This window comes from Rattus rattus, chromosome 7, assembly GCF_011064425.1.
Source record: "Rattus rattus isolate New Zealand chromosome 7, Rrattus_CSIRO_v1, whole genome shotgun sequence".
In the NCBI taxonomy this organism is placed as follows: Eukaryota; Metazoa; Chordata; class Mammalia; order Rodentia; family Muridae; genus Rattus; species Rattus rattus.
Genome location: NC_046160.1, coordinates 25,760,405 through 25,772,957, shown reverse-complemented (window position 1 = coordinate 25,772,957; position 12,553 = coordinate 25,760,405). Strand labels below are relative to the sequence as shown.

Here is a 12,553-nt window from a genome sequence, read left to right as displayed (position 1 = left end):
TGCTTTAATAAAATAAAATTCCTGAACTGCAAATTGCTTGCAGCTTAAGACGTTGCCAGCGCGGAGCAGAAAAGGATGTGAGTGGTTTTATTTATCATTCCTAAAGGGGCGGGGAGTGAACTTCAGAGAGCGGCTTTCTTCACTCTTAGAAACGCTTGTTCTGATCATAATAGACACAGAGACAAACAGGAGGCTTGCAGCTGAGGTAGTTCCCTACCTCCCGCCCCGCATGGCTCTAGAGCAGCCTGTTTATACCTGGGAGTGCCCAGCTTCTGTTTGGGGTGTGTGGGAGTTTGCATTAGGCACAGGCATTCTCCATTCCACCTAAGACCAAGGCCTGGGTCTGAATAGTATGACCCACCTCACCACTGCCCTGGCCAATACATAAAATGAGACCCCAGCTCAGTGGTCATTTGCCAAAGGACAAACTGAAATATAAATAAGCCAGTGTATACGCTTATTTGTCGGGAGAAGTGTTCAATTTCTCAAGTTCGGAAACTCCCCTAATTTCAGGGCAAGCATTAGAACTCCCAAAGTTTTACAGCGCAGAAACTGATGACCCGAACTCCAGAAAACTGAGATCCAGCAGTGCAGGGAGAGGATTCAGAAATCTTGAGCCAAGCTGTTTCCAGCCTGGGAAAACACTGGGGTTATGGGCAGCAGAGAGGGGCTGCAGCGCCCCCTCCTGACAGAAAAGGTTTGCACATTGTCAACCAACAGGCTTGCTGGCAAGGAGGCTGGAGAATGGGGGGATCGGGGTGGTAGCATTCAAATGTGCCCTCTAAACAAGACTCTACAGTAGGATGTAGCATAGCCTTCCTCCTGCTCAGGTGACTCTGATTTCAAGAGCAATTTCTGTCTCTCAAAAACCACCATGATCCTTGAACCTGGAAATAGAGAAAAGGGCTGCAGAAAAAGGCTTCTGCCTTCGGACTGCGCACATGTTGAAAGTTGCGTCTTAAGAGAACTCTGAGAAAGCCTCCCCCATGTTCATCACGACTGTGGCTCTCTCCCAATATGGCTGCATTCCCCTTTTGTGTACTACTCCCCACTCCCACCCTGTCATCCGTGCCACAAGCAAGAGTAGGGCCTCCGATCGGGACGCTTGTCTGAAGACTTGTTCTTTTTCTTGGGAAACTCCTCCTCTGTTCACGTCCTGTTCATGAGGGGGAGCATTTGAAGTACAGGCCAGAGGTAAAGGGCACCCTAATGTAATTGGCTCAGCATTGCCCCAGGTTTCAATGCTGCCTGACTCCTGCTCTCCCAAGAGACCCCGCAGTGTGCCAAAGCGTGATACAGCAAAAACTCCAGAAGCCCTACCCAGCCTAGTGGACACATCCCTGTTATATACCTGGCCTAGGACCCTGGGGAATCATCCTGCTCAAAAGCCCCACAGGGAGTTCTGCCTCCAGCTTCATCATTGAACCAGGCACTCACCAGAAGATGCTACAGGAAGTGTGGCTTTCACCTGAAGACCCTTCTGCCAGTGTCCTTGGAGAACTTCTGCCCCTCATCTCGACTCACATGCTACCTACCACAGGCTTGACTGAGTTTCTAGGACTCATCTCAAAGCCAACTCCACTGAGATCACCCCAAGTTTCCTATCCCAGCCTCTACAATACGTTTAGGGGGGTTAAGTTATTTATAAATAGTGGCCATCGTAGAAAAGTTGGTATTTAGATGTGGTGATGCACAACTGCAATCCTAGCACTTGGTAGTGAGAGATAGGAAGGCCATGGGTTCAAGGGCAGCCTGGAGTACAAACCCTTCACAAAACAAAAGCTGAGGATATGGGTCAGTGGCAGAACACTTGCAAAGCTGGCACAACACCCTGAGCAGGATCCCCAGAACCATTTATTTTGAGAAATGCATATGAGGGTAGACAAGAAGTCACCCATAATCCTCTCATCCAAGGATAACATGTCGCCAACATTTGGGTCATCCACTGCTCACACATGTTGTTCAACCCCAGGATGGTTCATAGACAGATCACATGGGTCTAATCGTGTGGTCTGCTTTTCTCATCAAAATCACAGTGGGAACACTGTGCCTTCTCATTATAAATTTCTAGAAAGTATACCTCTTAGTAACCAGTGTTCTCCCAGGAACTGTGGCTCTGGGAGGCCAGTGTCACCTGACGCTTGCTTTCATCCGAGGGCCCTTTTCTTGTACATCCCTACAGCTGCGTCAGAAAGTGAGCTCACACAGCACGCTCTGACGAGCCCTGGGTTCTTCCTACCTGGGGGCATAACCTGACCTGTCCAGCCAACTTCCGTAACTCCCTCCCTTTGTCCACGAGATGCCTGGGTCTCAAGAGCATTTGTAAGAGCAAACGTGGGGATCTGGGGAGCGTGCAGTGGCCCTTGCTTGCCACCTGATGGTGGTGTTCTGCAGAGTGAACGTTTGACACCTCATTAGGGATTTTCACAGCCACGAGTAAAAGTCCTGGTAGACTGAAAATAAGTAGGTACAATCCATGCTCTCAGCACATGCATTTGGGTAGCATCATGGGTTATTGACCGTCTGAGGGCTGAGGTGTCCCTTGAACCAGAGTACAGAATGCTCTCTCAGTCACAGTCGTCCCCTGGGATAGACTGCTATAGAGATACATGGTAAGACACTGGCTTGGAGTTCCCGGCGGCCAGGAGCTCATCTGATCCAAACCTGTAGATACTCTGTCCTAGTATCCCATGATCCCTCCTGGTAAGGAGGCAAGGGTCCCAGTGTTAGTGGGGCTGGGTACAAGCTCAAGCTTTAAGGATATTACTGGAGAAACATGTTCCGGACATGGTCCTAGGACAGTCTATGCTTAACCATTCTCATCTGCTTCCCGCAGGCTCCTGGCATCTCCAAAGCGGACAGTCAGTCCCAGGGACTCACGACCAGCATCCGATGGGGTCAGACGCCTGTCAATCAGTCCACACCCTGGGACACTGATGAGCCGCCCTCCAAACAGATGAGGGAGGGCGACAATCCAGGTGCGTGTCCATCAGCTGACAGAGACACACACCTACATGCTGGGTGCTCTGTTCGTCTCTAGAGACCCTGACCCATGAGTCTGCAGAAGCCCAGGTGTCCGGCTTGGGCTGTGTGGGACCCTAAGTTTCTCAAGTCACACTCCTAGGGATATTGTATTGGCTCATACATAGTTACATGAGCACCAGGACGCTCTAGCCCCAGGACTGGGATTTCTTCACAGCATCTTGGTCCTCCTGCTAACAGCTCTGACCTCCCACTGCTCCCGGAGCTCCCTGTCCCCACCTTGGTATAGATACCTGGAGGCACCCCCAGCTCCACATCTTCTGCCAGATGAACACCCCACTCTCGTCAGTCCTAAGGCCGGTGAATTCCAGTCCCTTCACTTTCCAGACAGCTACTCCACATCCCTCTAGAGTGAAAAGCCACAACTCAGTGCTAACAGCCTACGGACTGCCTGGCCAGTGTTCTTCCTTCATTCAGGACCTCCACATTGGTCATTACAGCCCTTGCACATAGCTGTTCAACCCACAGACATATCATAGCACGACCAGCAGTAAGACTCACGATCGTCACAAAGCCACCTCTTCATAATTGGGCTCAGGGTTTGGGGACACAAGAACAGATCTCTCCAATCTCTACCAAATGGGGTCACTGTAGTCTCAGGTGCTGTGTTTTGTTTTGGGTTCTGTCCTTTTCCCCTTTTTCTGCGCTCTGTTCCCAGTTTGTCCCAAATTGTCCTCCTTAGCCCATCCTGGTAGCTCACAAGTCATTGATTAAAAACAGTGGTCGGGGCTTACAGTAAGTGACTAGAGGCCTCTCTATAGGGCTCCGGCCTCTTTCAGTCATTCATCTCATCAAAAAGTGAATCGTTTTTATAGCATAGCATCTTGAAGCTGTCCGGGGCCTTGACAGCCAGGCTCTGACATTTGATGCATGTGTTCAGGTCTCCTAGCTACTCCTGGGGAGCACTGAGTTTGGGGTGACAGGCCTTGGCTTTGAGGCATCTGGTCAGACTGGCTTGTGGTGATCTCACCTCCCCTGTTTAGCTTGGCCATGGTCCCCCTCAGCAGCCTATTCTAGAATCTAGCCAGCAATGCTTTGCCAATGTTTCTTGGCTTGCAGGCTCCCTTCCTCATTACTCAAACCATAAATATTTCTTGCACATTATTGTATGCCTTGTTCTGCATGTGATCACAAGGCTTGCAGCCTCCTGCATGCTGGTATTATGCTCCTGTGGCAAAGGAGGAAACTAACATGGGACAGGTGTGCTTGTCACCTACCCGGAACCAGAACCAGGACTCAGAGAAGTTTCCTTCTGGCCCCTCGTTCTCACTCAGTGCCCCTGATGGTTCAAGTATCACTGTGCCATCTGGGCTCCTGTCCTTTCTCCTCATCCAGTGTCTGAGAGGAAACTCCCAGCCCTTCCTTCTAGCCTCTGGGGCTCCCAGGCTCCTACCTCAGTCTCCCCATTCTCAGCCTATACCCTAACCTCAGAGGAATCACGAAAACCAAGGTTTAACTGGGCAATGGAGACCCCAAGCAAAGCCTCATTAAGTCAGAGGTGACCCGCACTAGATTTCTCTGTCGTCCATATCTTTCAGCTTGCTCACAAGCCCCCAGGGTCACCTCATGTCAATGAAGCTCCAAGTTGACAGAAGCCCTGCTCTGCCTGAACTGGCCTCTTCATCTTGCATTACATCCTAACAGGGGTCTCTGGACATCCTTATCCTCCTAAAATTACCCAAAGAGCCAAACTGGGCTCCTCCTGTTTCCAACAGGTTGGCCCTGTGAGTGTTGAAATGAAGCCTAGAGTGGAAATCTCTTCCAGTATTTCCCAGACCCCATCCACCTCTTCCCCAGTACCTGGGAATACCTTGCCACCTTTGAGCTTCCCTGTGATCACCTGGAACCCCAGCTAACAATGTCCACTGCCAGCCTCCTCTTCGACTCCCATCCGCTGGCAATTCTCCAGCAAAGGAGGCGGTGCAACACAAATGTAGCATCTACCATGTCCGACACATTGTTGCTTTCACTTTGTTTACTCTCAAATGTATTCTCTGTTCCGTTCTCAGTCTAGATGAACAGATGAGAGGAATGAGGCTGGGAGAACCAAAGCTCTCCTTGCCAGGTCTCTTAGCTCACAGGTAGAAGAGCTGAAATGAGCTGAGGTCTCTTTGAAAGCCTCTGGTTATGCTCCTTCTACTTTCTTGTTTCTCGTTTCTCCCAAACAGATCGTTCTTCCCTCTCCGGACCCCCATAGGCGTTTGTCACTTCTTCATATCCTGTAAAGCACCTAGTCCCACATCTGTCACTACACATTCTTTGTTTTGTGTTTTAGGACAAAGTCTTACTATACAGCCTTGGTTGGTCTGGAACTTGCTATGTAAACCAGGCTGACCTCAAACTCATAGAGCTCTGCTTGTGCCTTGGCTCAGCCTCCCTGCAGAATGCTGAGACTAAAGGCACGCACCCCTGTACCTTGCTTTATCACATTCTTAAACTACCAAGAGCCTATTAGCCACTGAAGTTACTCCAGGTCCCAGCCCAACGCCTGGGACAGTTGCTGTTTGTTGAATGACTGTAACTGACAGAATAACATTTTTTCCCATCTCCCTTACAGGCACAGGGCCATGGGTGACCACGGTGGCCGCCGGGAACCAGCCTTCCCTGATCGCACACTCCTATGGAGTGGCCCAGCCTCCCACCTTCAGTCCGGCTGTGAACGTCCAGGCCCCGGTCATCGGGGTGACTCCCTCACTGCCTCCCCATGTGGGACCCCAGCTCCCGCTGATGCCAGGCCACTACTCACTCCCACAGCCGCCCTCCCAACCACTGAGCAGTGTGGTGGTGAACATGCCGGCTCAGGCCCTGTATGCCAGCCCTCAGCCCCTGGCGGTATCCACTTTGCCTGGCGTGGGACAGGTAGCCCGTCCAGGACCCACTGCTGTGGGCAACGGCCACATGGCAGGGCCCCTGCTGCCTCCACCTCCACCAGCCCAGCCATCTGCCGCTCTCCCCAGTAGTGTTCCTGCCACCAATGGGCCCCCCACAACAGACTCGGCCCATGGGCTACAAATGCTTCGGACCATTGGAGTGGGGAAGTATGAGTTCACCGACCCAGGGCACCCTAAAGGTAAGTTCTGCTGTCACGCACCCCACTGTGGGCCTGGTCTGTACCTCTGTACCCCCCTGCCTGGTCACGCCAACACAGTGATGTCAGGAGTGTATTTTGTGGTAGCTCTTTCATTGGCCTCATCTAACTGTGGCAGGAACTCCCTATTTAGTCTGGGGAATTCAGTCAGAAAGCCAAGGAGGAAGATGAGACAAGCAACAGCAGAATGAGAAGGAAGGAAGAAGGAAGAAGGAAAGAGGAGCCTAAAAGTCCAGAGCCCCCAGTCCCAGGGGAGTTCCCTTGCACAGATCTCAGAGGTGGCTCCTTGGGACCAGAAGCTGGGGAAGGGAGAAAACTGTAACACAGTTCTCAGCACAACTCCAGCCTAAGCAGGACAGGGGGGTCAGGAGGGAGCTTTGAGACTGTCTGCCTTAGATTCTCCTGCCTAATGCAGGAACGTTCCCAGACAGGCCAGGATTTGATGTGCAGAAGGGAAGTTCTGAGGCCCCAGCCAGGACTAGGCAGCTCTGGGTATAGGAGGAGGAGGCAAGACAATCTCTGTCAAGCACTGTGGGCTGCTGGAGTGTCCATGCCTCCTTCAAAGGTGCCAGTAGGTGGCGCTAGAGAGTGTACACAACTAGCCTTGGCTTTTCCACTGAATCTCTGAAAGTCCACCACAAGGATCCCTCTGCCTCTTAGCAGAGGAACACTGCAGTTAGCCATTCTCTGCCCACTATTGTCCAGACATTTGTCCCTGTCCTTCCGAGCCATTCTCCAGTCTTACTGAGCACTCTAGCAACAAACCCCATGCCTAGCTCACTGTGGGATTTCATGTACCTGCATGTGCCGTGGCTTGCCTTTGTTTGGGAAATCAGCACCAGTTTTAAATGACAAAATTATAGAAAATTACATCTAAAATCTGGTAAACTCTTGCTTTGTTTAAGATCTATTTTTTATAGAGAGAGACTAAATTGATTTCTTTGAACTATTTTGGCTTAGCAAGCCTTCTCTTGAGAGAGGAGAGAGAGAGAAAGAGAGAGAGAGAGAGAGAGAGAGAGAGAGAGAGAGAGAGAGAGAGAGAGTGACTACACAAAAGAACAAAAGCAGGCATGCACCCTCACTTCCATTTTATGAGCTATCAACACAAGAGGCTGTGGGGTCCCAGCTGTCCAAGGCTATCCCAAAGCTAGAAGCATTAAACAGCTTCAGTGTCCCCACAGTGAGAGCCTGCTAAGGCTAATGAAAGGTCCTTCTGGCCTTTCAAGTTCAAGCCATATATCTAGAGAAAAGGAACCGTTCTTTACTGAAGAGAACCAGCTTAACTGGCCCTAGACTTCCCTGGTCTAGGGCTGGACACTGAGCTGGGATCCATCTCTGTAAACACTGCTGGGAACAGGCTATCCCTCAACACCCTCACCCCTGAGATGAGGTAACACAGGTTAGTAAGGTCAGGCTGCTGAGCCTACCAGGTCAACAAACCATTACAGAACTGATCCTAGGACAACTATGAGAGGCCAAAGTGTGTGGCCTGACCTCTGTGGTTCCAAGCCTTATAGGTGGAAAAGACAAGAGGAGCCCTGTGCCATTTTTTACAAATCCACCCAGGGTAGACTGGGTCTGAGGGAGAACAGGAAGCAGGGCACGCAAACACCTCCTGCCCCATCTCCTGGGAGGCTTTGGGGTCCCCCAGCCAATGACCATGGTGACCTGTCCAGCACACTGCTTCCATTGGCGTTCCCCAGACCAGCTGTTTCTCCAGAGATTACATTAATTCTCCTGTCTGTTTATGGCCCTTGCTGGCAGGTCGGTCCCCTTGTATTTGTGACAGAAGACAAAGGACTGCACACATATGAGTGTTCAACCCTCAAGCCTGGGTGGTTTTTTTTTTTTTTAAGTAAATTCTCCTTTCATTTCTAATCTTAAAAGCCTTTAGTGCTGAAACTATAATTTACCTGTCAGGTCTAATGTCAAACAACTACGTTTAGGGGGTAAAAAATAAGAAACCCCAAATTTTGAAACCAGATCTTCGCAACTTGCCATGGGAAAGTCGGTAGTAATCCTCCTGACAGCCCCTTGAAGGTTTGGGTTTGGGTCACTTTTAATTTTGCCCCTAGGGATTTGACATCCCTGAAACCCAATTGGCTTCACACTCCTAAATGACAGGCAGCTGGCTCCAGGCGGGAACAGGAGGCACCACACGATGTTATCAACACAAATCAGAACTCCGCCTAAAAATAAATAAATAAAGGAAAGAAGAAAAAGAAAAGAATTTTCCTTTTCTCCTAGTCTCTGTTTGAAACCTAGCCCAGCATTATAATAGGATCCACCACGCACAATCTAGCTCATTACAGCCCTAGGATTTTCGCCTTACTATTGTTTGGTGAGACAACCTGGCCTCTTGTGGGGTTGAGTAATTATGCAGAGAGATCCCCCTCCATGAAGAACAGGGCTTGCCAGCCAGAGGGATGGGCCACTGGTATTTTTAGACTTCATTAGTGTCCTGATTTAAAATTTCACATTTTGTTTCTTGTAATTATCTTCCGATCGACTGCACGGAATTTTCAGTCGAGGCTCTATTAGTCCGCCTTCCCAAAAAGGGCGTTGGGACTTTAATTTAAAACTTAACCAATTGAAAGAGAAAGGTGGTGTGCAAAATGCCTTTTGATTTGCAGTAGGTCAAGTGATTGTCTCTCATCTGTGACTAGAGACGCCAGCATGCCTGCGGTTTGCTTTAATGAGTGTTATTTAAATGCATTGAGCACATATAGATTTTCTTAAGAAACTTACAAGATAAATCTTTCTTTCTCTAAGAACAATTTGAGGGTGGGAACAAGCTGTGGAATTTTTTTTTTAGATTATATATTGAAAGGTAATTAAAAATAGATTTCATGTGTGCAAAGTGATAAGGGAGGAAAACGGAATTAGTTCCATGTGAGTCTTTATAAAAGGCCTGGTGTGCTTGTCTTGTCGTGAGATGAGGACAGACCTCTGGGCTGATCCTCTGGGAGAAGCTCAGCCAACTCCAGGCCTGTGTAAAGACTGGGGTCCAATGACCCCATTCCTAGCAATCACCGGGGGGTCACAGCAGAGGTGTGGGCTGATGGCAAGGTGATTTCTGTCATCTTTCATCAGAGAATGTTGGTGGCTTAGACGGAGGCTGGAGGCTCTAAAATCTCCAGCCCCTGGATCCAGAGGTGAGCTTCAGAAAGGCTGCCTTGTGTTCCTCCAGATGGACTCGTGTCCGTTCTGGTATAGACAGTGTTTGTAGGTATGGTGTGGGGACCATGATGATCTGCAGAGTTGGGCCTCTCAGCCTCAGGACCACGGAGCTCTGCCCATCCTTGCAACTGCATCCTGCGTGAACCACAGCTACTCCAACTTTAGCAGCAGCAAGGACAGCATCCTTGGATATGCTCTGCGGGATATATCTTAGGATATAGGTGGGAGGAGTAGTGTTGTGACCGGAGTAAGCCTCCCAATACCTCGGAGGCTCCGTTCCCTTCTCTTGTTCATGCCAGTCATCCTAGTATTCAGGGCGACTGAAGCGGGAAGACTGCTGTGAGTTAGAGGCCAAGCTGAGTGACATCGTGAGTTCCATCAGCTCAGCCTGGGCTACAGAGTGAGACCCTGCCCTATAAAATCCTGGCGTCCAGGAGGGCTGGTGAGAATTGTGGATGTGACTGCCCCTCATCCCTTGCCTGCTCGCTCGCTGAAATCTCGCCCAGCTGTCCTGTCCAGGGAGTTCAGCAACTGAGCAAGCCATACCATGCTCACATGGCCCACGGTTCTGTGCTTGAGCCACTTTCTGAGAGATGGCATAGGGGTTGGGGATTTAGCTGAGTGGTAGAGCGCTTGCCTAACAAGTGCAAGGCCCTGGGTTGGTCCCCAGCTCCGAAAAAAAAAAGAGAGAGAGAGAGAGAGAGAGAGAGAGAGAGAGAGAGAGAGAGAGAGAGAGAGAAATGAGTTGCTTTCTACCAGAGAGGATGGGTGACTATTCTCCCAGATTTAGGACTAAGGCATATCTCACCCCTCCTTGCATCACACCCAGACAAGTCCAAAGCACCCAGTTCTCTCTGCAGTGCATGACAAAGCTGTCTGTCCCCACACTGCCCAGACTGCAGGAACCTTCCCTGCGCTATTCCGGAAATGTCACCCCAAGTCCATCCAGGGTTCAACCTCAAGAGCTGCCACCACTTGTCCTTTACTGGCCCAAAATGTGTCCCTTGAGCAGAAGCTCCAAGAATCGGCCAGGGTGGTCTTTGTAAAATGCATTGTCCTGCCATACCCACTCAAATGTCTCTGAAGGTCCCGGTTGCTCTGGTGTCTGATGGTCACCCCTGACACCTCAGTCCCTGACACCTGCCCGCCTTGCACTTCGTCCTTTAGGAGTCTGTGCGTCTGAGTTCTCGTGGTCTCTGTTTGAGGCACGCCCTGTGCTGTGGGTCGTTCACCTACAGGCGTTTGCCCGTGCTGCTTCCCTCCTCAGACTGAGAGCCTCCAGGGTGGCGTGGGTAAGCACCTCACCTAATCCCATTCTAGCCCGACTCAAAACAGTCCTCCACATCGAGAGCTGTCTGGAGCGTGTGATGGATGAAGGCACAAAGATGGACCTCTCTGTGACTTGTCCTTGTTCCCAAAAGCAGGCATCCTGGTATGCAAAAAAAAAAAAAAAAAAAATCTCTCAGGGAAGTCATTCTGCAGCCTCCATGCCTGTCCCACACTAAAGTTCTATCCACGGAGACTTCTTCTTATCCCCAGGTACCTCCAGGTACACAATACCTGCCCCAGAACGTAATGGGATCTGAAATTCTACCCCAGCTTCCTCATCTTTAAAATAGCAATGGCAGAAGCCACTTCTTACAGCCACTGTGAGGATTGGCTTATTTTATTTGCAGCTTTTAGCACAGTGCCTGGTACAGTCACCATAAAAGTGTGCATGATCTCTCTCTCTCCCCCATCCGTGCCACCATTCAGCACCCATGGCCTTTTAGGAGTTCAGGTTAATGCGACGAATCAAAGACCAGTTTGCTTTCCAGAGTCTTAGGAGAGCATGTTAACATCATGATGTCTGAAGGCCTGGTTCCCAGGGGTCCCCTTTGAATGGCAGAAAATTGCCTTCTCCCTTTGTAACATTTTACAATCCTCCACCATCACCATAACAACCAGAAGAAACCAACCTGTTGCTGGCACCTTCCCCCAAATCCAAGAACTGTTCTATTTGCGGGGAGGTGGTTCCTCTGAACGATGGGGGAAGGGGGGGTCAGCATCCTGTAACCTTCTTCCTGGTATCAGGGAGCCAAGGACACACAGGCAGGATTAGGTACACATCCGTGTATGCAACAACAGGCTGAACAACTAGTGTTGTCTGATTCCTACAGATCAAGTGGCCAAGGCAAGGTCAGGTGAAGCAACGAAGGTAGTCAGGAGCCCAGATCAACTGCTTGGGTAAACGTCCCAATCCCTCCACACACTACCCCAGCAAACTTGTGCCAGTAAATGGGACTCTGCCTCTGTTTTCAATTCTGTAAGCCAGACCGATTTAGAAGGTTAGATAACACTAAATCTGAACGCTGTGCCTGTGCAGGATAGGCTCACAATAAGGTTACCTGTGCTGCTCCCGTGAGTCTGAAGGAATCATAGGGAAGAAAAGCAGTTTATCTTCACTGCCTGTGACCCAGGAGCCAGTCCCCTCACCCTCACTTTACCCAGTAGGTCCCCACATCCTGCCCACACACCCTCTCACAGGAGGCAGGTGTGTCTCAGGTTTGTCCACACCCACAAGATACTTCTTCTTCACTAGACTACAGCCTGCCCTAGCCCACTGTGAAGCCCTTTCCCAGGGCTCTGTCCTTGGGGCTTTGTTCTTTATTAATTGGAGAGTTGTCCAGGGCTTAACGGTTTGGTTAACGGATCATTTGCCTGTGAGTGAACGGGCAAGCAGCCTGCTGCAGTAAAGGCAGCCGGACCACACAGAGGTACTGTCATCTTCCTAGCGGGAGGTGACCCAGCCACACACCCAGGGCACAGGCAGGTTGAGGGCTCCATGCTTTCTCGTGCTGCTGGGAAAACCTACTGACTTCCCAGCCTCTAATATACGCCTAGCATCCTCAAAGTCAGAGATCCTGCCCCACCCACTGGAAGTCAAAATGCCTGTAAGAATTTGAGGGAGCAAAAGGAGGAGACATTTCCCAGGCCTTTCCTAAATGCCACTGACCCACAATACAGAAACCAGCTGCCCTGACCCAAGTAAGTCCCTGTCATCACTCAAGGTCAGCAAGCTAGAGCAGGCAATGGCAGAATGACTGGTGAAGCAAATGTCAGTGACACTCGGACCATGGGATAGCTAGGGACATGTCACCTGTCTCCCTGATGCTCCACTGGGTATTTACTGAGCAACTCATAAGTGTTCGGAGACACCAGCTCTGCGCAGAGCTCATAGGTGATGCCTCCCATAAGTCAAAC

At 50.3% G+C, this 12,553-nt stretch overlaps 1 protein-coding gene across 1 annotated transcript in view; it reads left to right on the top strand.

Moving 5' to 3' along the window:
• The window catches only part of Klhl29 (kelch like family member 29), a 306,652-nt gene that overhangs the window by 242,238 nt on the left and 51,861 nt on the right, over window positions 1–12,553 (top strand). The window contains exons 4-5 of the mRNA XM_032909187.1: window positions 2,837–2,978; window positions 5,600–6,112. Coding sequence (XP_032765078.1) covers window positions 2,837–2,978; window positions 5,600–6,112 — 655 coding nt within the window. The remainder of the gene's footprint in view (window positions 1–2,836; window positions 2,979–5,599; window positions 6,113–12,553) is intronic.